The sequence below is a fragment of the Eretmochelys imbricata genome, chromosome 2 (genome assembly GCF_965152235.1).
Source record: "Eretmochelys imbricata isolate rEreImb1 chromosome 2, rEreImb1.hap1, whole genome shotgun sequence".
In the NCBI taxonomy this organism is placed as follows: Eukaryota; Metazoa; Chordata; order Testudines; family Cheloniidae; genus Eretmochelys; species Eretmochelys imbricata.
The window spans coordinates 143,752,518-143,779,009 of NC_135573.1; the positions used below are offsets into that span (position 1 = coordinate 143,752,518).

At 42.1% G+C, this 26,492-nt stretch overlaps 1 protein-coding gene and 1 long non-coding RNA gene across 5 annotated transcripts in view; one reads left to right on the plus strand and one right to left on the minus strand.

Annotated features, from left to right (window-relative positions):
* Window positions 1–1,530: 1,530 nt before the first annotated feature.
* Window positions 1,531–26,492, minus strand: part of MTRR (5-methyltetrahydrofolate-homocysteine methyltransferase reductase) — a 123,280-nt gene continuing 98,318 nt past the window's right edge. For 3 of the 4 annotated variants that reach the window (XM_077810804.1, XM_077810806.1, XM_077810805.1), the window contains 3 exons: window positions 3,703–3,795; window positions 3,431–3,613; window positions 1,531–2,024 (listed from right to left, as the gene is read on the minus strand). In XM_077810804.1, coding sequence (XP_077666930.1) covers window positions 1,880–2,024; window positions 3,431–3,613; window positions 3,703–3,795 — 421 coding nt within the window. In that variant the 3' untranslated portion in view covers window positions 1,531–1,879. Of the gene's footprint in view, window positions 2,025–3,430; window positions 3,614–3,702; window positions 3,796–26,492 lie in introns of those variants that run through there. The other variant, XR_013345233.1, reaches the window with a different exon arrangement.
* The window catches only part of LOC144261356 (uncharacterized), a 33,356-nt gene continuing 27,471 nt past the window's right edge, over window positions 20,608–26,492 (plus strand). Inside the window, exon 1 of the long non-coding RNA XR_013345234.1 lies at window positions 20,608–20,695. This is a non-coding gene — a long non-coding RNA (uncharacterized LOC144261356). The remainder of the gene's footprint in view (window positions 20,696–26,492) is intronic.

A 26,492-nucleotide genomic window follows, 5' to 3' on the forward strand; every position in this document is an offset into this window, starting at 1 on the left:
TTGTATTATGAGGAGTAAATAACACTTCCTTATTTACTTTCTCTATACTACTCATGATTTTATAGACCTCAATCACATCCCCCCTTAGTTGCCTCTTTTCCAAGCTGAAAAGTCCCAGTCTTATCAATCTCTCCTCACATGGAAGCTGTTCCATACCCCTAATCGTTTTTGTTGTCCTTTTCTGAACCTTTTCCAATTCCAATATATCTTTTTTGAGATGGGGCGACCACATCTGCACACAGTATTCATGGTGTGGGCATACCGTGGATTTATATAGAGGCAAAATGATATTTTCTGTCTTATTATCTATCCCTTTCTTGATGATTCCCAACACTCTGTTCGCTCTTTTGACTGCTGGTGCACATGGAGTGGATGATTTCAAAGAACTATCCACAATGACTTCAAGATCTCTTTCTTGAGTGGTAACAGCTAATTTAGACACCATCATTGTATATGTACAGTTAGGATTATGTTTTCCAATGTGCATTACTTTGCATTTATCAACATTAAATTTCATCTGCCGTTATGTTGCCCAGTCATCCAGTTTTGTGAGATCCTTTTGTAGCTCTTCATGGTCTGCCTAGGACTTATCTATCTTTAGTAGTTTTGTAGCATTTGCAAATTTTACCACCTCACTGTTTACCCCTTTTTCCAGATTGTTTATGAATATGTTAAATAGGACTGGGCCCAGTACAGATCCCTGGGGGACACCACTATTTACATCTCTCTATTCTGAAAACTGACCATTTATTCCTACCCTTTGTTTCCTATTTTTTAACCAGTTACCAATCCATGAGAACCTTCCCTCTTATCCCATAACTGCTTATTTTGCTTAAGAACCTTTGGGGAGGGACCTTGTCAAAGGCTTTTTGAAAATCTAAATACACTATATCCACTGGATCTCCATCTCACGTGCTTGTTGACCCCCTCAAAGACTTCTAGTAGATTGGTGAGGCATGATTTCCCTTTACAAAAACAAATGTTGACTTCCCAACAAATTATGTTCATCTATGTGTCTGACAATTTTGTTCTTTACGATAGTTTCAACCAATTTGCCTGGTACTAAAGCGAGGCTTACTGGCCTGTAGTTGCCAGGGTCACCTCTGGAGCCCTTTTTAAAAATTGGCATCACATTAGCTATCGTCCAGTCATTTGGTACAGAAGCTGATTTAAATGATAGGTTACAGATGACAGTTAGTAGTCCTGCAATTTCACATTTGAGTTCCTTCAGAACTCTTGGTGAATAACATCTGGTCCTGGTGACTTATTACCGTTTAGTTTATCAATTTGTTCCAAACCCTCCTCTAATGAGGGAGTTATTGTGCCCAGAATTCCTTGACAATATTTTAAATATTTATTGTTTGCAACTTGTGTCATATGTTATAAGGCAAAGAAAAATTCCTTCAAAATACTTACACGTATAATGTTCAACTAAATCTTGGCAATAAGATGTACGTGTTAAACAGTACAACTAAATAAGTAACATTATGTGTGCTGTATACGATGATATATATAATATTGGATACTATATAAATGCAGAAGTTTATTTTCAAAGTATACCATTATTAAATTGGAGGAATGGAGCTCCATGAGAATCTACTTGGTAATAATGCTACAAATTGAGGACTCATAGGTTCCATTTTGTTGTTGTTGTTGTAAAGGTTTTAAATGCCATTCAAAAGATCAGTAGGAATGATCAAGAATTAAATGACTAGAGAAAATTTTTTTTTAAATTATCAATTGGCTGCTTTTAAGAGAGAATTTACTTAAGTGAAGTTGAAATAACAGTAATCCAAAGAATCAGCGGAGACTTCATACAGTATATACGGTGAAAATTATCTAACAGTCTTTGTTTTGCAAAGGCACAGAGGTCACACATTTAGGCCCAGACATCCTGTAGATAGCGTTTTTCTTGTCGTAATGTAGCCAGGGTTTTCATTGCTTCCAATTTGTCAACTCCAGCATCAGAGCTTAAAATGTCCACTAAAGTATCATTCACATCTTTAGCCATGTGCTTTGCATCTCTAGAAAAGACAGAGACAAAAAATAGTACTTATTAGCAGATTTCTCCTTTCACTGGCAGCCACAGATACAGGATGTTTTTGGAAACAAGCAATACTTTTTAAAATAAAGAATTGCAGAATTTATGTTGGCTTATACCATAGACATTAATTGCTCCTGTACTTGGGAGTGGTGGCAACAGTAATACCTAAAACAGCTAAGACATGAAGCTTTCAATACATTCAAATGTATATGGAGCAGAAACTCAGATCCACATTTAAACTGGAAGAAAATAATTGCCTTCTGCTGGATGGAATTAGACTTGCTCAAGTGTTTGTGGTTATGCTACCCTCTAGTTGCTCAGATACAGAAACAATAAAAGCCCTAATACTACTGACCACTTAGTAGTAACATAAGAAGCAGACTTCTGGTTTTGAAAGAGAAGCTACTAAGTTCTGGGCCCAATGTCACGTGTTCAATTAACTGTTTGTAAGTAATCAGGGATGCATTACAAACAGAGAGATGCTCCCAAAAATCCTGCACCTGCAAGTGTGTTAGATCTCCGTACATAAAAACCTCACACCATAAGGATGTTACCGTTACAGAAAACATTCCCTAAAGTCCCACAAGGGCAGGAAAAGAAGGCTAATGGAATTCTCCAAGGGAAGATATCCTGGGTAGCAGTCTGCTGCTCTGTACCTCCAAACCTACAGAGTGCCAGCTGAAGGGCTGTTATCACATACCTCCATAATTCATTACATGTATATATGTGTATATCTTCCACTTTCACAAGAGTTACACCATTTGCTTGTAGCCTGTCCTATTTTAACTGGAAAACACTATATGAACAAGAAACATTTCTGAAACATTATGGTGAGAACAATCAATAGAGTAGTGGAATACTTGGCCATAACCTAAGAAAAAGATTAAGCTGTAGGGGTGGATGACTAACATTATACCATAAAGTTAACACTCTAAAAAACAGGAATATTTCAGTACAGTAGAACCTCAGAGTTACAAACACTAGAGTTATGAACTGACCAGTCAACCACAGACCTCATTTGGAATTGGAAGTACACAATCAGGCAGCAGCAGAGACAAGACAAAAAAAAAAAAAGTCTAAAAAAGTATAATACTGTGTTAAACGTAAACTACTAAAAGAAAGTAAGGGAAAGCAGCATTTTTCTTCTTCATAGTAAAGTTTCAAAGCAGTATTAAGGCAATGTTCAGTTATAAACTTTTGAAAGAACCACCATGAAGTTTTGTTCAGAGTTACGAACTTCCATTCCCAAGATGTTCGTATTTCTGAGGTTCTACTGTATTGTAAATGCCAGTCATTTACTTGATGCTATTGCAAGTCTTTCAAATGTATTCAACAATTTCTATTAAATGCTCCCTCTGTTAGGCATTCAAACTCTAGTCTACTCACCCACATACATAGAAACAACCTCTCTCCTTCAGCAGGACTCTGGCAACCTCTTTAGCACAAAGTCGAATGTTGTCCTGCACATATTTAGTTGGTTTTTTTTCTGCTGCAGCTGGAGGGTCTCTTGAGAAACAAACCTTAAGATGAGTTAATGTGCCATTTTCAACAAAACTTCTGAGCTCATCTCTGAAAGACAATGCAAAAACGTTAGAAATCAGTATCCAAAGCATAAATACAAGGTGCAACAGAGTTCCAATACTACCTACAGAACCTGCCTGAATAAGTAGTCTCTGTCCTGATGCCGGCAGCCAAAAAACAGCCATGTCTCTCCAAACTTCCAGTCCGTATGCTCTTCTTGGAGTTTCTGTCTAAATGCACAAGGGAAAAAAGACACATGTACACATAATGTGGAAACCCCGTCTTTTATTCAGTCAGTACTGCAACTATTACACTCACAGATCATCTAAACTCTGAGGACCCGATTCTCATTTGCACTTTATGGCGGCAAAACAGCATAAAGGGGACTTCACTCTAAAGCACTCAGCACTGACTTAACTCTGCTATCACGGACATCAACGGGAGCTTTGCCATTGACTTCAAAGGGAGAGGAGTGAGACCAACAATGAGCCCTTTTGAAAATCCCTCCCTACAATCCTGAATAATGGAAGTGAAGGATATCATCCTTAGTATCTTTCACTAGAAGCATTACACAAATATTTGGGGAGAAAAATCTGCTCAAGCCATTTTCAGCATACTGCATATCTATCATTTCCAACTTTATAGGAGTAATCTTGGCAATACTAAATCACGGGGAGTTAGTTTTACTGCTAAAAATAATGCCAAAAATAAAAAACTCTGTACTTGGTTTTTATCTGTGACTTTCTGTTTAACTTTTGTTTTAGAAATATTTCATATAATCACTGCACAATTTGGTGCTGAAAATTCTATTAACCTTTTAAAGTGAGATATGGAGAGTATTTCAAGACCTAAAGAAATGCTATAGGGATGAGAAATAAACACTAGGTTTGTACAAATGGATTCAGTTAATAACATAAGCACAGATCCAAAGTTTCACTCATCCCTTTAACATAACCTATTTTAAAATATGGCTACCAGAACCCCCTCCCTCTCATCATCTGACTTCCCCTGGTGAAGGGAAGGAATCAGGGAGGTCCCAAGACAGTCCATACTTGTTCCTACCATATCTAAAACCCTTCATTCGTTATACTCCCACCCAATGACCACTTTTCTCTCCCCTTTACACTTTTCCAATGGCATTGTGGGACCCACCACATCTGGTAGCATCTCTCAAGAGTCCCAAAGTCAAACCTGCCAAGTTCCAATTAATTCTTCAAGAGACATTTGCCATGGAACAAAAGACATGAGCTAGTTTCTGCCAGGAGACCTGCACAGTAGGATGCTTACCTGTGGGAAAAATCATAGTTTTGCTCCTTTCCCTGAACTTAGCTCTCCCAAATTGTTCTTCCCTTTGGCTAATTCTGTTCCCCTCCTAATTCATTCCCTCCCCACGCTCTCTCTGATGGAAGGAGGCAAAGCAGTTAGCTGCCATTGTTTCACAATAGACAATGATGGCTAAGAATGGTCACTGCAGGGAAAATCTTGCTGCTGCTGCTCATTATTATTGATTGTGTGTAAGCCAACTGGGTAGATGATGTTCCAACGAGGCTGTGAGAAGGCACCAGGGAGCAGAGCAAATGCATGACTCTGGGTAGCCCTGCTTACCAGAAAGATCACAAGTGGACCTGTGTCCTGTCGCTGCTAGAAGGGCTTCCTGGATTGGTGTGGGGGAATTGCCATGCAAAATTCTGATGCTGCTTAAGCTGGGAAGAGGGCCTTGGTTTCCCCCAACAAAAGCTGAAATGCTGCCTAGGGTTGGCAGAAGAGGGGCCCTAGTCTGAAACATCAAAGATATGAGAAGACAGGGGCAATAAGGGGGTCCTGGGATCAGTCAGAGGAAAGGAGACGTCACTGCAGACAAAGCCTTCAAAACGTTTGGATATTTTGGATCAGCTTTTCTAAACATCTGAATTTTCCGGTGTTTAAGAGAACCAAACATTTTAGCTTCACATCTGTTTACCACCAATACTGTAATGTTTTGGGTGAAGTCACATTAAAATTAAAGCTTTGGAATATCAAACTTTTACCCCAAATCAACAGTATGCCAGCACATTCTTATGGGTTGGTTTAATTAAAATAGGATACACATTTTACCATACACAACTAACAAATCACAAAAAGCACATGTGTATACAATGCACTATTATTCATCAAACATTTTAAGCTTTCCTTGTTAAGACTTTTCAGTGTGATAAAAAGGCTATCAAATCATTTGGGACTAATCTCAATTATATAAGCAGTTACCTGCATCCCATAAGAAATACTAATGAGAGAAGTTCTTGGTCCAACACAAACCTACATAAATCACAGTTTCACTGACTTTCAGAAGCGGCTGCCAATGCAATCCATGGGCATCTCCATCTGACTAACATAGACTATGTACAAAAAGAAAACCCAGAATGAAAGCTAGCTTTTTTTTCTAACACAAAACTCTTCAGAAGAAAGGAACTAAACTTTCAACTCACAAACTACTGTGTTTAGAAGATCAGTCAATAGTTTTAAAATTAAAAAAAAAAAACCCGTGGTTACTAACCTTTTGTAACTGTTGTTTTTTGAGATGTGTTGCGCATGTCCATTCCACGTTAGGTGAATCACAAGCAGTACCTCAGGAGGTGAGCTTGGAGTTCACGGACATGCTGACTGCAACACGGATCTTCTGAACCTAGCATCGTCTTGAACCTGTTGAGTGATGGCATAGTGGGATGCAAAGGGATGCATCAACAGCCAAGTTGCGACCCTGTAGATTGGAACCTGTGCGAGGAATGCTGCTGAAGAGGTCTGAGCACTCATGGAGCGTGCAGTTATGACGGCAGGAAGTGGGACCTTCGCTTGTTCATAACATGCCCAATTGCAGGAGATTACCCAGGATGAGATCCTCTGGGCTGACACTGGAAGTCCTTTCACCCTTTCTGCTAACTGCTACAAAGATTTGTGTGGATTTGCAAAAGGATTTAGTCCTCTCAATATAGAAGATGAGGGCATGCTTAACATCTAAGTGAATCTGGTGTTCTTCTGAGTTCTTGGGAGGCTTCGAGAAGAAGACTAACAAGAAAATGACCTGGTTGCTATTGAACTGTAAAACCACCTCTGGCAGGAAGGCTGGGTGCAGGCGTACTTGGACTTTGTCCTTGAAGAACACCGCGAAAGAAACAACAAAAAAGACAAGAATGTGCAAAGCACCATTTCTATTTGTTTAGATCCAGTAAAAAAAATAGACACAACTGCACATTATTTTTATTATTGAGTCTGCAAAAAGAAACTCTACATAAATAAATTACGATATTTGGACATGTATATTTTGTGTGTTTTTCCTAAAGTTAATTATTTTAGGAAAAAAACTGTCAGAGCGGCCACCAACAAAAGCTGGTGGCTGCACTCTGAGGCTACCAAAAAAATTGTTGTGAGAACGCCTGCCGTAGTGGATGGCTTCCTACTAACTAGCAAGACCTGGTGAATTTGTTCGAAACAGGCCTGCTCCTCCAGGTTCAGCCATGTAGCATCCATGCAGTTAGGGAAAGGGAGTCGAGGTTTGGGTGGAGTAACTGGCTGTGGTCTTGTGAGATCAGGTCTGGACGGAGCGGAGGCGGGGTTGCTATTGATGGATCTAGTAGTGTGCCAAACCACTGTTGGTGTGGCCACACCGGGGCTGTAAGAATAACACTCGCCTTGTCCCATTTGATTTTCAGGAGGACCTTGTGAACCAGAGGGACGGGGGGAAATGCGTAGAACAGGAGTTCTGTCCATGGAAGCAGGAAGGTGAAGGGACCACTTGTGGTGAGAGGAAGAGAATCTCCTGAGGTCATTCACAAGTGTATTCCAGGCTCCCAGAAGATGTGAAGGCTTGAGGTGGATGGAGTGCTTCATGCAGAAGCTTCATAGATGGATGGCCACCTGACACAGGGTGGAGGATTGAGCTCCTCCCTGCTTGTTGATACAGAACATGGTCACAATGTTGTCCGTCAAAGCTTGCACCACCTACCTGAGATCTGAGCAAGGAAGACTTGGCAGCTTAAGCAAACCGCCCTGAGTTCCCTGACGTTTATGTGCAGTGAAAGTTCTTCCTGGGACCACAGGCCCTGAGTCCTCAGGCTGTCCAGGTGGGCTCCCCAACCTAGGACTGATGCATCTGACTCTAGGGACCCTGACAGCTGTGGGGGCCACAAAGGGGACTCCCATCATTACTGAACTTGGGTGATGCACAGACCAGGGATGGAACAGTGACCACCAAGTCCAAATGGTGTCTGTTCGGGAAGTAAACTGAAGCTAGCCACATCTGCAGGGGCCTGAGGCCAAACCTGCATGCTGGACCACGTAAGTGCATGCGGCCATGTGCCCCAGTAGCTTAAGGCAAACTCGACTATTGTAAATGGGTGGACCATGACCTTGGATATCAGGTCCAACAGTCTGGAAACAGGCCTCCAAGAGGAAGGCTCTGGCTTGGATCAAGTTGAGCACTGCCCTGATAAATTCTGTTCTCTAAACTGGAATAAGAGTCCACCTTTGCTGGTTTATCAACAGGCCCAGCGCTCAGAAGGTGGCTTGGACCATGCTGATGTTGTTCTTTACTTGAGCCTTTGAATGACCCTTGATCAGCCAGTTGTCAAGGTACGGGCAGACCTGAATTCCTCACAGTCTGAGGAAGGCAGCTACCACTACCATGCACTTCATGAAGACCCAGGGGGCTGCAGATCAGCTGAAGGGAAGGGCTGTGAATTGGTAGTACGTTTGGTTTACAATAAACATGAGAACTCTCCTGTGGCCATGAAAGATAAAAATGTGAAAGTAAGTGTTCTTAAACTCGAGAGTGGTGTACCAATCCTCTGGAAACAGGAAGGGAATAATGGAGGCCATGTGAAACCTCAGTTTCTTGAGATATTTGTTGAGATGACATAGGTCCAGAATGAGTAGAAGGCCCTCCCTTGGATTTTGGGATTAGGAAATACTGTGAATAAAACCCCTTCCCTCATGTCTTGAGGAACCTCCTCCACGGCCCCCATCTGTAGAACGGTCTGCACCTCCTAGATGAGGACCTGCTCGTGAGAAGGGTCCCTGAAGAGGGACAGCATTGGGGTGTAGGAAGGAGGGGTGGATGAAAACTGGAGGGCATAGCCAACCATCCCTGTATTTAGCACCCAGCAGTCCGATGTTATGCAGGACCACACCAGGCAGAAGCAGGATAGTCAGTCCAAAAATCAGGGGGAGGCAGGATCTGAGACGAGAACTGGTATGGCACCCTTGGGCGCATCTTCAAAAGGCCTGTGTGGGCCCACTGGAGTACCCATGCAACCCGGCTGGGAAGTTGAGGTGGATGGAAGCGGCTGACGTTGCTGGTAATCTCTCCCTTTATTTAAAAGGGTTCTGTCTCAGAGGTGAAGTCGAGAAGTGTGGTGGCTGTTGGGGCCTGAAATGCTTCCTTGAAGTAGATGAAGCATAGAGGCCCAGGGACTCAAGGGCAGGGGGCCCTTGAGTCCTTCAGGCCATATAGTCTCATGTCCGTCTATCTCAAAAATAATGAGGAGCCTTCAAAAGGGAGATCCTGGATTGATTGCTGGACCTCGTGAGGGAGATCTGAGGATTGAAGCCAAGAGTATAGCCTTATGGTGACAGTGGAGGCCACTGTCCTACCTGCTGGGTCAGCTGCAACCAGTGCTACCTGGAGTGAGGTCCTGGCAACATTCTGACTCTCCTTTAAGACAGCAGAGAATTCCTGCCTTGAGTCATGAGGCAGAGAGTCTCTGAACTTGGACAAGGAGTCCCACAGATTATACTCATATCTCCTCAGTAGGGATTGCTGGTTTGAGATATGCAGCTATAAACTACCTGTTGAATAAACTTTCCTTCCAAACAGGTCCAGCTTTCTTGCATTGTTTTGTTTGGGGGTAGCACTTGTCTGGCCCTCTTGTTGGCCACTGACACGAGGGACCCTAGAGGAGGGTGGGAGTATGGGTACTCGTACCTGTTGGCTGGCACATAAAATTTCTTTTTAGCACTCTTTGAGGTGTGGGGCAGAGAAGGAGGAGTTTGCCACAGGGCCTTGACTGGCCTCATTAATGGGCAAGTTAGGAGTTGCTTCAGCCATGTCGATAAGGCTGTGGGATGATTCCTTAAGATCCTCAATCTCTACCCCCAGATTAGCTGCTATCAGCTTCAGAAGGTCCTAATAGACCCTGAAGTCGTCCTGCGGAAGTGAGCTACTCGGCTCAGAGATTGACTTGTCTGGGGAGGAGGCGGCAAGAGCGGCTTGTACCGGAGGAGGGGCTTTTTCCTTTTCCTCAGCCCCAAGAACGTCGAAGGAAGCCACATCCTGAACATCGGTACCGGGGTCGGTACAGGAGTTGGGTCCAGTACTGAGCAGGAAGGAGCAGTAGCCAGCCGCTTGGAAGCCACCAAGTAAGATCAATGGGAGGGGTGACCCAATACTGGGGAAACCCCCAAGGGTTCCAGAAAGGCCACTGCACAGACCACTGTTCACTTGGCCAGGCACTGGGGGGCTGACCAGTACTGACCGATGTCCGGAGATGCACAGAATGGGTACCGGTATTGGCCCTTTTGCTGGACATAGCGTTCCACCTCAGATTCAGAGTCCCCACAAGGCAACCACGGTGGAGTGGTACCCCCCTCTCTCTCTCCATTCGGTGCCAAGGATCTGGAGACCAGTGGCACAATGGAGATGGTCACGAAGAGAGTATCAGGCATGGCTTGTGCCCCATGCTCCCTCCTGCTCACAGTCAGTGGAGATGGCAGCTGTCCCATCAGAGTTGGTGGAACCAGGAGTGCCAATAAGTCCCTGTGCTGCAAAGGCCTCAGAGGTTGACAGTACTGTCAATCTGTTGGTGCCATGGTGGCTTCTGGCTGTCAGGAGAGGGTCCCGCACTGGACTTGAAACTCTGGGCAGAGTTGACGGTGGTGCTATGGGACCATGGATGGAGAAGTGGCCTGGAGCAGGTTGCACTCCATTGCCTTTGCCATGTTTGTCCTTCTTCTCCACTGGTGAACGCCCTTTGTCGGTGCATTGCTTTTTGTGCTTCTTCCTCAGCACCAGAGATGGGGAATGGTACGGAGCAGCGTGCAGTGCCAGAGGAACGGTTCGTACCGAGGCTGACGTGCTCAGTGCAGAATTGGAATGGCTTACATTAGGATAGCCTTCAGTCTTACCTCTCTTTTCCATTTTTGTAAGGGGTCTAAAGTCCTGACAAATCTGGCACTGGTCTCTCATGGGAATTTCCCCCAAACATTCCAGACAACTGGAGCGTGGGTCGCTCACAGGCATAGGTTTGCCACAGGAGGCACAAGGTTTGAAGCCCAGAGACTGGGGTGTGCCCAGCCCCAGGGGCAAAAGCAGGGTGGAAGCAGGGTGGATTTGATTTAAATCAAATTGATTTAAATCACATCAGGAAGACTTGATTTAATCATGGATATCTACATAAAAGTGCATTCTTGGTGGCTGTTATAACCTTAATACATATTCTTCACAACTCAGAGATAGATGTAGGTTTCATTTTTGGAAGGTACACATTATATATTTTTTAAATTATTTATTCTGAAAACTTTTCAGATTAGTTTTACAGCTATATCAGAAAATGAATGATTGTTTGGTTATTTCATTTACCACAGGTAACTGAAGCAGATATTTATGAAGTCATTGGGAGGTGAACTATCTCCAATTCAACAGGTTAATCATTAATATTTGGAGGATTTTCTTGCCACGCTGTATTAGGAGGAGAACATCACCAGACAGAGACATTTAAATTGTTTTATTTAAACTAAAACAACAACGGTATCTATTCTGGATTTTTTTTCTTTAAACAGCAAACAGATAATATTTTAACAAAACAAGCATATGAATTTTTGAATTTAAACATTTAAGTTTTTTTTAAAATCAGGTTTGCTTTTGTTTAAATTGCTTTTAACTAAAATAGTTAAATGAAATATTTAAAAAAACAAAACAAAAATTAAATCGACTATGTCAGCCAGGTCAACATGAGAAACTTAAAATATTGGCTTCTGCAGCTAACTCAGTCATCTTCACCTTCATTTTCTTGTTTGTTCATAATCTGGAAAAGAAAAACACGCTTTCCTGCTTTTTCAGGTCCCAAATGATTTCTCAATTTGGAATGAATTAGTCCAAAGGAAGAAAATATTCTTTCTACACCACCAGAAGAAGCTACTGCTGTTAAAAGTGATATTATCACTTCAACAGTCTCTGAATCCAAGTACTTAAGTGAATTCCACCAGTTCACTGGTGTGACTTTTTTTAAATCATCAGCAAACATATATTTCTTGAATGGTTCACCCTCAGCTCTGAAGTTTATTATAGGTGGCATTATGGAGGGATGACTGCTGGATGTCCATGTCATAGCCAACTCCTCTTCTTCAGCAGTTAAGGTTTGACCCTCATACAGAGTATTGAGAATATTTCCTAGAAAATGAGCTGGAGATAGCGCTTGTCCAATTCTTTTTTTTAATGCTTGTAATTTAACTCTGTCATTGCATATTTCTCTTTAAGATCTCACTCAGTTCCTTCCAAATTTCAACAGCGTCAGCGATAAAACAGCTATTTCCCTGCATTTTGTTCTTGGATACATTTGCAGCATTGTCTGTGACCAAGCTGCATACTAGATATTTGAAATTTTCCCCACAGTTCGTTATAGCTTTTACTGCTACTTCTTGTAAGTATTCTGCTATGTGTGCATTTCTTGATGTATCAATTGTTTCTGTAAGGAAGACATTCCCGTCTTCTGTTGTCACACAAGCACATACAACAGGATCATTGCAGACATTGCTCCATCCATCAAGACTCAGGTTAACAATTTTACCCTCTAGACCTTTTGCACACTGCTCAATTTCTCTTTCATACACTTTATCCAGCCTATGACATCTGCTCTGTTGGGTGGACTGTATCCTGGTCTTAATAACTGAACCATGTTAATAAAGTGTGGGTTCTCAATCATACAGAAAGGAGAGTTTGTTGCATAAACAAACCAGGCAATTTTTTCCATCAATTACTACTTTTTGTATTTTTTTTTTTAATCACAAACTTATCTATGGTTGTTTCTGGATGATGGCGATATAACTCAAACTATAGAAAATGATGGTGATCTTGAAGGTGGATAGTCTTCAGAATCCTGTATGTTGAGGATGGATTCTCCTAAACAAAATAAGTCAATGCAGTTATTTAATTATTATTACCATACTGCTCATTTAGTATTACTCATTGCATTCACTGACACTCAGTACTACTTTAAAGGTGAAATTGTAAAAGGAAGATTTGCCTATTTCAGCTATTTTTTTTAATCACAACTACATCTAAAATGATAGTAACAGAGTAACAACTATATTTTTTGCTCAAACATGATAAATCAATAATAGTCCAGAAGGAAGAGAGGCAGTCCTTAAGAAAGAGGTATGAAATAAAAAAAGTTTACCAACCTGAAGATCCTGCATGTTCAGACGTGTTCCTTTCATCATCTTCAACGAAGTTTCCTCCTGAGAAGGAACACTTCTCATGATGTTGTTTCATTTGGACAACCAGGCCTTGCATTTCTTTGTTGCACTGTTTGCATTTTGCACGCATGCCTGTCTTACCCACAGGTAGAGGAACTTCATTAAAATATTCCCAAACTGGGTCTCTTTTACGGCCTGCTGCCATTATAGGTTTTCCATTCTAGTGAGAGAATGGTATGATAGATCTCAAATGAATTAAGGCTACACTCAGAAAGGCCTCAAGACTTCTGGAATATGTTGCTCAAACAGTTTCACTTTTGTTTCTACTGCCTGTCCCTCCCTTCTCACATTTATCTCCAGACTTCTTCTCCTTGTCCAGATCTCTTCCGCCCCCAACAATCTTCTATTCATTGAACTTTCTGAAACTTTTCACTTTTAGAGAGAGGTAAGGGATTGACTCTGTGCACACACATTTGCAGAGGGACAATAGGGTTGAGGTCTGTTAATTCTCACCTCTATATTATTTATTTATTCATTTAAAAACATTTTTGCTGTTAACGAGCATGTTATCTCTAGAGACACAAATCCACAGTTTCAGAACTGCAAAACTAAGCATCCCTGATGGTATCTTTTAGATTGAGTCCCATTGGGTAGATAGAAAGATTAACCTAAATAATCTATACAGAAGCCCTTGGAACCCCATAAGATTGGATCCCTAATCCATGAACTATTGGAACTCATTTACAAAACTTTTCTTAAATATTACATGAATATATTGTCTCATACTACAGAATTAGAATTTATAATCCCTATTCCATGATGAGATATCTTTGAGCTATAATGTATCTTAATTAAATCTATCTTTAGATAGGTTTTTTCCTCAAAAAGCATTTTATCAAAAAAATCTGATTTAAATAAAAAAAAAACAGATTAAAAAAAACCAAAAACATTGATTTTTATCCACCATGGGCTAGAGAGCCCCTCAACAATAGGAGACAGAGTAACAGTCGTGTTAGTCTGTATTCGCAAAAAGAAAAGGAGTACTTGTGGCACCTTAGAGACTAACCAATTTATTTGAGTATGAGCTTTCGTGAGCTACAGCTCACTTCATCCACGGTATGTATCTGATGAAGTGAGCTGTAGCTCACGAAAGCTCATACTCAAATAAATTGGTTAGTCTCTAAGGTGCCACAAGTACTCCTTTTCTTTTAACAATAGGAGAGAGGGTGTTCTAACTATTTACACTAATACTACTTATACTATATATTTACTAACTATACTTAAAACTAACAAACAAACTATAAAACAGAGTACAAAACCACTGAGAAGAAGCCTTGCTGAAGCAAGAGGAGTTGTTCCAGCAACCGTCATGGGCACTAAGAAGGAACAGAGGGTGTGTGGCCCCTAGCATCACCCCTTAATCTGGTGCATGGCACCAGAGGGCACTAGAGACTGCCTGATAGATATCACTGAGGGAAAATTTTCCAGCAATGCTGCAATGCAGCTCACACATGCCTAATGTGGAATGCACATCAGCAAGCCCTTGAAGAATTTATTAAGCAAAATTTGTGGACTGTCAAAAATAAGATTAAAAACAGAACTGATCAATCAGGTGCAAAAAATGTTGGATGGAAATTTGTGAAATTCAAATATTTTTGAGCTAGATCTAAAATTTTTTTACGTGGTTTCAAGATGTTCTTGTTTGGACACTGGGTGTTTATGCATTCCTCAAAACACTGCAGATTTACAGAACTGTGGTATATTTTAAAGTTAGGATCTTAGCAGATGATTAAGCACAAATTCAAAGCACTAATTTTTGTCTGTTTTTAGTATATACTTTAAGCAGTTTGGTTGGAAACACCGACTGGAACTTGAAAAAAGCTTGGAGTACACACATTAGTCCCATGATCTTAGCACCAAACTCTCAAGTATAGTCTCAGATCTGACAATAATTGCCTCTGTGCCTTAGGTCAGTCACTTTCCCTCTTTTTCCTTCTGAGTTTTCCCTCATCTTTAAAAAAATGCAGATAGTTTTACCTACCTACTTACTGGAAGTATTGTGAGGATCATTTAGTGTGTGTACAGCACTTTGAAGACTAAAAGCAATATATAAGAACTTTTATTATTTATTATTATTAATAGGAATGTGTTCTTCACTATGTTTTACCATAGGTTCCAAAATGTTCAGGGCAATCAAAACATACACAGTCAACACCCAGAGAACCTTCCATACTCACTAAGGGCCTGATTCTGCTCACAATCACGAAAACTCCATGCCCCTCAGGTCTCCTCAGCAACAGAGGCTACTCTGTGTCCTGAGAGAGAATTCCCCTAGCCCCGCCTCCAAAGGGCAGTCGTACATAACTTAGGCCGCTGCCTACCTCTTTCCCATTCCCAGAATCTGTCCAGTCCAATTGCAATAAAATGCATTCAAGCTTTGAAAAATGATGCTGGGGAGGCTTACAGCTTGCTTAATGCCATCTGAACATCCCAGTGTGGGGAAACAGATGGGAGGAAAGGGTTAGACTGCGTCCCACATGAAGGATTGATTTAAAGGGGATGTGGAGCCTGAAGACATCATCTTGGCTTTCCGTTCAGAAACGGAGCTAGCTAGAAGACACTGGGGGTGAGAGGGACCCTTTATCCCTGCCCTGAAGTGGGAATGAGGAGGGGAGGGGAAGAAGCAGAGAGAGCACCATCTCACTCTACAAAGTACATTGCAGCATTGTTGGTTGTTTTGGTTTCTTCCTCACCTATTGATAGAGCTGTGCAAGAAGGGTACTACACTTCATTTATATCTTCTTTGCAGCTTCATGCTGTGGAGTGCATCCATTTCCTTTTTCCTGCCTCAGTCTCTTACACACCAACCTAACCTCTCCCAATGCACAGTCACTTCAGATGACCTACGTGCCCCAAAAGATGATGCAAGCCATGGTTAGGATTGGGTGCTAAATATGAAAATTAACACTTAAACTTATATTATTTATCATGTGAAAAAGATGTATGATAAAACTGTCAGCGTCCTAACAGACATTTAAAATGCCTTTCTGCCAACTTTGAAGGCAACATTAACAATATAGAAAAATTTAAATAATTACAGTATTGTGGTACAATTCTGTTATGGTCAGCTCCTCACAGTATTTGGAAGGAAACCTGTCAGCGTGCCACATTTTATAAAGAGTCACAGGAGAGCATAAGGGCACTTGCCAAAGAAAATCTACCAATTCAAATACAGCTTAAAAGGTGAGCGTGAGATTCCTTGGAAATACAGATGATGTGTGAAGTCATGTGTGGATGTAGCAGCTTTCACAGTATGCATCCAGGACTACATCCTCAAATGACATATATTAGCGTTGCTCCATTGATTTAATGAAGCTCTGCCAATTTATACCAGTTGAGCACCAGAGTCTGAGTCCTCCAGAAAGTTCAGGGAACTCAGACAAAATACAGAAGGCCAAATTCTGCCTTTTATATGCTCATGCACCTTGAAAGAGTACACCTGCTGTCTATACAAGCCACATATAACACTTTGCTCTTACAGAACATTTTTAATCTAAGGATCTCCTGGTATTTTACAAACAATAATTAAATCTCACTATTTGTGGGAGCTACAGGTAACGTGAAGTACAGATTGGTTAAGAGACTTGTCCAAGGTCACACAATACATAACAGAACTAAGAATAGAGGCCAGGAGTTCTGGCTCTCAGTCTTTTGTTCTAACCACTGCACACATCCTTCCTCTTATAGAGAATTTATCACTATGTATCAAATGTTATTCCTACAAAGAAGGCACGTGCTATGTTTGAAAGGAAATAGTATTTAAATTCAGCTCAGACAGAATGGGAGCACATAAAGCAGCATGATGCCCTTTCACTTTCCCTCAATCACTGTGTACTTTGTGTCCTCTGAAATGTGTGTGTGTCAGACACATTGTAATAATCAGTTTCATTTTGGAAATTTTGTTGACATTTTTGTTAAAAGACTAAATCTGATAAATTTGCTACTCACTAACACTCCAATTCAATAAAGCACTTAAGCCCATGCAAGTGTGTTGCTGAGTAAGGGCCCCAATGCTCATCCACCTTTGCAATATGCTTTGAAATCTACTAGTGAAAAGTGCTTTATAACAGCAAAAGTATTACTACCACCACCATGGGGAATAAATTTAATAAGATCTTTCCAAATGAATCAATCAATAAATGGAAATTAAGGTGGAACTGGTTGAGGATATTGTGTGTGTGTGCGCACATCTTAGGTTCTGATAGCATTTTTTTTCCATTTTGCTGTGATTTTTTTGCTGCTAGGAATGCTCTTTCAAATGATTTTTCTCCTGATCAGAGATCATTCTAGATAAGCTTATGCTGCAGCATCTAAAGAAAACTGAAGAGAAATTTAATGGAACCTATCTTGCTTCTCCTCCCTGGTTCAAGAGTGGATTGAAGGATAATTGAGATGACATGTTTAAGAGCTACTGACAATGACCACTAGCCCTGACTCATGCAACCACAGCTGTAAACTTATTTAAATCTTTAGATTGAATATATGGACGTTGCAACGTTTAAACCAGCTTTACATTCACAAAACATTTCAGCAGGTCATTATACCCTCTGGGGCTATGGACTAGCATTAAAAACTTAAAATGCCTTGGCTTGTAACTACATAAAAATTTGATTAAACTGAAAAATTCCTGGCTGTCCCAAACAGCCCCTTAACAACAACAACAACAGGCTATTGGCATCATTATAATATGTAGAAAATTAGTCACAGCAGCAAATATATTGGCTTGTTAAACAGTACACATTATGATTTTCTTTAGTAGTAAAAACGAGAGTAAACTTAGACAACAAATCCTCTTAAACACCTCTACATCAGCAAATGCAGTTTCTGCCTGTCCCAATTAATATTTTGCTAAGAATTTATTACCCAACAGAAAATCATTTGACATTGCAACAATTCAATTTCATGCTTCACATACAAATACTTACCTACGCTTTTTTTCCCCATTACTAACACATCACTTACTCTTCCAAATCTCACAGTGTAAATTAAAATCAAAAGCTCTGCATTCATGCCTTAAACCTATAAAGTTAAGTCAGAAGCAGGCTGGAAAACTGATCTGCAGATGTTTGAGTCCAAAACTCTAGTCTTTTCCACCACCACACACAAAAGGTCTACAAATCTACTACTTTCCTACAATATTGGAAGAATTGTCTTTATGCACGTTTGAAACTCTTCAGAAATGAATGGGAATTAGCCCACATCAGTGCAAAAAAAAGGGTTTGGCTATTGTCCAAAAACAACATGTCCAAGAATATTTTATTGCAGTATTTATAGTATATGAAACAAACCTGCTCCAAAAATAATCAAGCTTTGAGTTGATGGCAATGCACATAAATACCACATGTAAAACAACACTGATCTCCCATGGAAATGTTTACAGTTAAATATTTACCTGTGTCCTCTATTTCTGAAGGTAATAACAAACTTTGTTCAGCAGTCTCCTCTGTGTAATCATACATATCTAAGTAGTGGAGTGTTAACTGTAGATAGGATTATTTATTCTTTATAATGGCTCATATCGTAACTATTCCCACACAATATAACCAGGTGAACAATAAACCACCGCAGAAACAGATGCTCTCTTGCTTCTGTTTTAGCTTAGATAAAGTCTTTGAATGGTGTTTAAATTAAAACAAACTAACAAACAAAACAAAAAACAAAGTTGATATGACATGTGAAGAAGGGAAAGAAATGAGTTACAAATATGTTATTGAAAGCACTTCTAAAATGGACTCCAGGAAATATTTCCTGGCTCCTTTTCTTACAGAAGGAGAAAAATATATTCATGACTAATTGATTATAGAATACATATTAATTAGAAAATGGATTGGTTTGAGATAAAGTATTGTGGTGCTCAAGTAAAGGAGCCTGAGTAGTTGAAATGCCAACAAACTAGAATGAGCAAATCTGGAATTATTGGTAACAAAAGGAATGCTGAAAAGACAAAGCACAAACAGAAAGTAAAAGCCATTTTGGTGTGGGATTTCTTTTGTTAATTATGGTCCTCCTCCTGCAAACACTACTGTTTGAAGGACCAGGGCATCTGTGCATAGCGTATATAATATTTAAAATTTCATTTTACCTTTTGAGCTTCAGAGAACATGCTATTTGATTTCAGTAAGTGAAAAGCTTAAAAAAACCTGAAGCCAAAATTTAATTACACCATTTTAAAAAAGACAATCAGTACATTTCCACGCACCTCCAGGGCATTCACAGAACCAACTAACTTCGGCCACTCAGCAACACGCGATAAAAATCTACCTTTGCTCCCCTTATAAATGGAAGTTGTAAGAAGAACAGAAGGGGAAAGGTCTCCTCTGTACTTGACTGTGTGTTATGGGTACAGGTATAAGTGTACCACTGGTAGATAACCAGAAAGATATGTTGGTGTCCCCTGTTCTAAAGTCATTTAATCACTAACTACTGTATATTTTACAGTAAGGAAGGTTTGCTTTGCCAAAAAAACTGTATATTATACCAATACACAAGTTTATACTGAGTTCCTTATTTTTTGATGGGAGGAGGAAGGAAGGAGAGAAGATAGCCAGCGTAATAAAACAAATTCCCATCTGAACTTATGGAACTATTGCACTTTTAGTGTTTTTAAAAAAGTATGCGGTCTTTGTCTCCTTATAATAAAAAAAACTCAAAAAATATGGTCTATAAAATCCATCAGTACACAGAAGCTGCTATTTTCCTCATAAACATGGAGGCTAGTGAAATTACTACTTCTTGACTAACACCACCACACAACTTTTTTTCCAGATATTAAATCCTATCTTTTGTTAATGTCACAATGTGAAGAAAATGATTTATTACTGATATTTATTTTTGCTGTTTCTGGTATAACCGAATATCAGCTAAGTATAATTTTTACTGCATATTAAGGTGGATAAAATGCCTCTTTTGTTTCTATTAATATGGTAGAGTGTATGAGTATGATTATAAACTAATATCAGAATAATAAAACAAACAAACAGATTATACATCAGGTTATTTTACTAGTCAGATAAATTAGACATCATGTACATCATCTCTTTAATAGTATGAACTTCTGTAGTTTGTGCATTTGATGCACTTTTCAACTGTCAGGATTGTAATTGTTCTGTACTTTGCTAAACACATTTTTTTTTCAATAGTACATTTAATAAAAGGTGCTGGACTGACTGCTTTGGAGAGTGAATCTGATACTGGAGAAATTCTCCAGTCCATCTTGCATTCCTGACCTCCATTTTGAATAAGCAAGAGTCACTATTGGAAACTGCAGGTCACATGATATTTCTGAGCATGTGCAATACAAATGTAGGTGGAAAGGTCAAAAGTAAGGGAAAGGTCAGATGAGGTAATCATAACTCTGGGGTAAACAATGGCAGTAAGCATGGGTGGAATGTTGGCATGTGTTCAAGAATGTGAGGTAATGTTTGGTACTGAGCATGTGCAGGAAAGATCTGATGATGTCATGCTTCTAGAAAGTTCTGACAGGACACTATAAAAGGCAGTGTGTCAGCGGGCAGCCAGGCAGTTAGGAGTGGAGCAGTCGAAGGAGTAGGAACTGAAGAGAGCAAAGCAGAGAACAGCAGCAGACCTGAAGAAGCAGCAGTGGCAGCAGCAGCAGAAGTCAGCAGAGTAAGCTTGCCAGTTATAATTATAGTACAGTATAGAAAAGCTTAGTATAATGTTAGCGTGCATGTGTGGGTTAATAAAGATATATGTATGAGTGTTGATAGTGAAAGAAATGTATAAGATTTAAAGAGTATAGAAATTGCTGTCAGCAGCCTGTGACAGATTGGCCATCTGTGACAGGGTGCAACCACTAAGAACCATTTCAACTGTATGTTATTGCGGCTGGGGTGCTCTTTAACTTGTTGTGTTTTTAGATTACTACTGTATTACCCCAGTCTACACTAGGAGTTGAGGTCGAATTTAGCGGCATTAAATCGATTTAACCCTGCACCCTGTCCACACGATGAAGCCCTTTTTTCCGACTTAAAGGGCTCTTAAAATCATTTTCCTTACTCCACCCCCGACAAGGGGATTAGCGCTGAAATCAGCCTTGCCGGGTCGAATTTGGGGTACTGTGGATGCAATCAGACAGTATTGGCCTCCGGGAGCTATCCCAGAATGCTCCATTGTGACCGCTCTGGACAGCACTCTCAACTCAGATGCACTGGCCAGGTAGACAGGAAAAGGCCTGCAAACTTTTGAATTTCAATTTCCTGTTTGGCCAGCGTGGCAAGCTGCAGGTGAGCGCAGAGCTCATCAGCAGCGGTGACCATGCAGAGCTCATCAGCAGAGGTGACTATGATGGAGTCCCAGAATCGCAAAAGAGCTCCAACATGAACCGAACGGAAGGTACGGGATCTGATCGCTGTATGGGGAGAGGAATCCGTGCTATCAGAACTACGTTCCAGTTTTCGAAATGCCAAAACATTTGTCAAAATCTCCCAGGGCATGAAGGACAGAGGCCACAACAGGGACCTGAGAGGCAAGCCTACCAGAAAACCAGAGAGGCAAACAGCCGCTCCAGGTCAGAGCCCCAAACATGCCGCTTCTATGATGAGCTGCATTCCATTTTAGGGGGTTCAGCCACCACTACCCCAGCCGTGTTGTTTGACTCCTTCAATGGAGATGGAGGCAACACGGAAGCAGGCTTTGGGGATGAGGAAGATGATGATGATGAGGAGGAGGAGGAGGTTGTAGATAGCTCACAGCAAGCAAGCGGAGAAACCAGTTTTCCCGACAGCCAGGAACTCTTTCTCACCCTGGAGCCGGAGCCAGTACCCCCCGAACCCACCCAAGGCTGCCTCCCGGACCCGCCAGGCAGAGAAGGGACCTCTGGTGAGTGTACCTTTTAAAATAGTATTCATGGTTTAAAAGCAAGCATGTTTAATGATTAATTTGCTCTGGCATTCGTGGCTCTCCTGGATGTACTCCCAAAGCCTTTGCAAAAGGTTTCTGGTGAGGGCAGCCTTATTCCATCCACCATGGTAGGACACTTTACCACTCCAGGCCAGTAGCACATACTCGGGAATCATTGCAGAACAAAGCACTGCAATGTATGTTTGCTGGCGTTCAAACAACATCCGTTCTTTATCTCTCTGTGTTATCCTCAGGAGAGTGATATCATTCATGGTCACCTGGTTGAGATAGGGTGCTTTTCTTAAGGGGACATTCAGAGGTGCTCCCTCCTGCTGAACTGTTTGCCTGTGGCTGAACAGAAATGTTCCCTGCTGTTAGCGACGGGGAGGGAAGAGGGGTTAGCCACACGGTGAGGGGGAGGCAAAATGTGACCTTGTAACGAAAGCACGTGTGCTATGTATGTAATGTTAACAACAAGGTTTACCCTGAAAGAGTGTACCCAATGTTCTATAAAATGTGTCTTTTTAAATACCACTGTCCCTTTTTTTTTCCTCCACCAGCTGCATGTGTTTCAAGGATCACAGGATCTTCTCCTTCCCAGAGGCTAGTGAAAATTAGAAGGCGAAAAAACGCACTCGCGATGAAATGGTCTCTGAGCTCATGCCTGCCTCCCACACTGACAGAGCACAGACGAACGCATGGAGGCAAACAATGTCAGAGTGCAGGAAAGCACAAAATGACCGGGAGGAGAGGTGGCGGGCTGAGGAGAGGGCTGAAGCTGAAAGGTGGCAGCAGCGTGATGAGAGGAGGCAGGATTCAGTGCTGAGGCTGCTGGAGGATCAAACTAATATGCTCCAGCATATGGTTGAGCTGCAGGAAAGGCAGCTGGAGCACAGACCGCTGCTACAGCCCCTGTGTAACCAACCGCCCTCCTCCCCAAGTTCCATAGCCTCCTAACCCAGACGCCCAAGAACGCGGTGGAGGGGGCCTCCGGCCACCCAGCCACTCCACCCCAGAGGATTGCCCAAGCAACAGAAGGCTGGCATTCAATAAGTTTTAAACTTTTAAAGTGCTGTGTGGCCTTGTCCTTCCCTCCTCCACCACCCCTCCTGGTGCTTCTCTCCTTCACCACCCCTCCCAGGCTACCTTGGCAGTTATCCCCCTATTTGTGTGATGAATGAATAAAGAATGCATGAATGTGAAGCAATAATGACTTTATTGCCTCTGCAAGTGGTGATCGAAGGGAGGAGGGGAGGGTAGTTAGCTTACAGGGAAGTAGAGTGAACCAAGGGGCGGGGGGTTTCATCAAGGAGAAACAAACAGAACTTTCACACCGGAGCCTGGCCAGTCATGAAACTGGTCTTCAAAGCTTCTCTGATGCGCACCGCACCCTCCCGTGCTCTTCTAACTGCCCTGGTGTCTGGCTGCGCGTAACCAGCGGCCAGGCGATTTGCCTCAACCTCCCACTCCGCCATAAACATCTCCCCCTTACTCTCACAGAGATTGTGGAGTGCACAGCAAGCAGTAATAACAGTGGGAATATTGGTTTCGCTGAGGTCTAAGCAAGTCAGTAAACTGTGCCAGCGTGCTTTTAAACGTCCAAATGCACATTCTACCACCATTCTGCACTTGCTCAGCCTGTAGTTGAACAGCTCCTGACTACTGTCCAAGCTGCCTTGTATGGCTTCATGAGCCATGGCATTAAGGGGTAGGCTGGGTCCCCAAGGATAACTATAGGCATTTCAACATCCCCAACGGTTATTTTCTGGTCTGGGAAGAAAGTCCCTTCCTGCAGCTTTTGAAACAGACCCGAGTTCCTGAAGATGTGAGCGTCATGTACCTTTCCTGGCCATCCCACGTTGATGTTGGTGAAACGTCCCTTGTGATCCACCAGTGCTTGCAGCACTATTGAAAAGTACCCCGTGTGGTTTATGTACTCGCTGTCTTGGTGCTCCGGTGCCAATGTAGGGATATGGGTTCCGTCTATGGCCCCACCACAGTTAGGGAATCCCGTTGCAGCAAAGCCATCCACTATGACCTGCACATTTCCCAGGGTCACTACCTTGATATCAGCAGATCTTTGACTGCGTTGGCTACTTGCATCACAGCAGCCCCCACAGTCGATTTGCCCACTCCAAATTGATTCCCGACTGACTGGTAGCTGTCTGGCGTTGCAAGCTTCCACAGGGCTACTGCCACTCGCTTCTCAACTGTGAGGACTGCTCTCATCTTGGTATTCATGCGCTTCAAGGCAGGGGAAAGCAAGTCAAAGTTCCATGAAAGTGCCCTTACGCATGCGAAAGTTTCGCAGCCACTGGGAATCGTCCCAGACCTGCAATACTATGTGGTCCCACCAGTCTGTGCTTGTTTCTCAGGCCCAGAATCGGCATTCCACTGCATGAACCTGCCCCATTAGCACCATGATGCCCACATTGCCAGGGCCCGTGCTTTGAGAGAAGTCTGTGTCCATGTCCTCATCACTCTCGTCACCGCACTGACGTCGCCTACTCATCCGGTTTCTATTTGCCAGGTTCTGGCGCTGCATATACTGCTGGATAATGCGGGTGGTGTTTAATGTGCTCCTAATTGCCAAAGTGATCTGAGCGGGCTCCATGCTTGTTGTGGTATGGCGTCTGCACAGAAAAAAGGCACGGAACGATTGTCTGCTGTTGCTCTGATGGAGGGAGGGGCGACTGACGACATGGCTTACAGGGTTGGCTTACAGGGAATTAAAATCAACAAAGGGGGTGGCTTTACATCAAGGAGAAACAAAAACAACTGTCACACAGAATGGCCCCCTCAAGGATTGAACTCAAACCCCTGGGTTTAGCAGGCCAATGCTCAACCCACTAAGCTATCCCTCCCTCTGGTATTTCAGGCAGGACTGAATCTCCATTAAAGTTTTCAAGGTGCCCCTGACAGACCTCACCAGAACGATTGTCAGCCGTTGATTTCACGGAGGGAGGGAGGGAGGGACGGGGGAGCAAATGAATACAAAACAAATCTGGTCTATTTCTTGTTTTGATACACTCCATCTGTCTTTTACATCTTTGGCAGGCAGCAGACGGTGCAGTAGGACTGCTAGCCATCCTCATCTCCTGCCTGCTCACCGTAAGATGGTACAATAGGACTGCCTGCAGGACTAAAGAGAATGACCTGGTCGAGTCACTCCTAATTTAGTCCCTGCACTCATGTCTGGCCAGGCGCTCCTGACCAACCTTACCAAGGCAGCCAGGAGCACCTCGGACACAATGACGATGGTTTTCAGGCCTATTGAACCGTCTGCTGCCACAAGGCAATGGATTGCTGCTGCTGTGTAGCAATGCAGTACCGCGTCTGCCAGCACCCAGAAGACATATGGTGACAGTGAGCTGAGTGGGCTCCATGCTTGCCGCAGTATGGCGTCTGCACAGGTAACTCAGGAAAAAAGGCGCGAAACAATTGTCTGCCTTTGCTTTCACGAAGGGAGGGAGGGAGGGCCTGACGACATGTACCCAGAACCACCTGAGACAATGTTTTTTGCCCCATCAGGCATTGGGATCTCAACCCAGAATTCCAATGGGCGGCGGAGACTACGGGAACTGTGGGACTACTCACAGTGCAACACTCAAGAAGTCGACGCTAGCCTCGGTACTGTGGAAGCAGTCCACCGAGTTAATGCACTTAATGCACTTAGAGAATTTTGTGTGAGGACACACAATCGACTATATAAAAACGATTTCTAAAAAAACGACTTCTATAAATTCGACCTAATTTCGTAGTGTAGACATACCTTTAGAGATTATTGCTTATACTAATCCAAAAATGCCTTGTTTTGGAAAAAAATACTGTTTCTGTCAATCATTTATTGGAAGGCTGTATCCATGTCCACCAGGTATTTCCTTAGCTATCCTGGAGACCCATACTTTAGGAAAACAGATTGGTTAATAAGTGGGTTGTTTTTAGGAAACCCTTAGTAAACACAGGAGAGGGCAATAGGTGAGCTATTCTGGGGATACCCTACATCTTTTTTCGGGGTACAATGCCCTTTATTCATCCGCAGAACAGGAACTGCAGGAGCATTGGCATATATCCCAAAAATTTTTGCTCACGTGCTTCAGCCATCACCTGGTGGGACCTCTTGGGGTTTGTCTACACAGCTAAAAAACACCCACAGCAATGAGTCTCAAAGGCCAGGTTTACAGACTGGGCTTCATGCTACGGTGCTAAAAATAGCTGTTTAGATATTTGGGTTTGGGCTGGAGCTTGAGTTCTAAAACCACTCTCTTGGACTTCACAGCCTGCGCCCGAATGCTTACACAGCTATTTTTAGTGCTTCAACACAAGCCCAAGTCTGTGGGCCTAAGCTCTGAGACTTGCTGCCTCAGGTATTTGTTTTGCCATTTAAACATACCCCTACAGTCAGCAGGGATTCCAATTTCCATGCCCATTCAATACATGGCCTCTTAAATATGACTGCCAGAAAGGCTGTCAAAAATTCCATTTGCCATTTTAAGTTTTGTGATGTGGAATCTTGTTCTGAAGGAAATGAACTGAGACTACTAATTCATTTCTCTTAGATCAA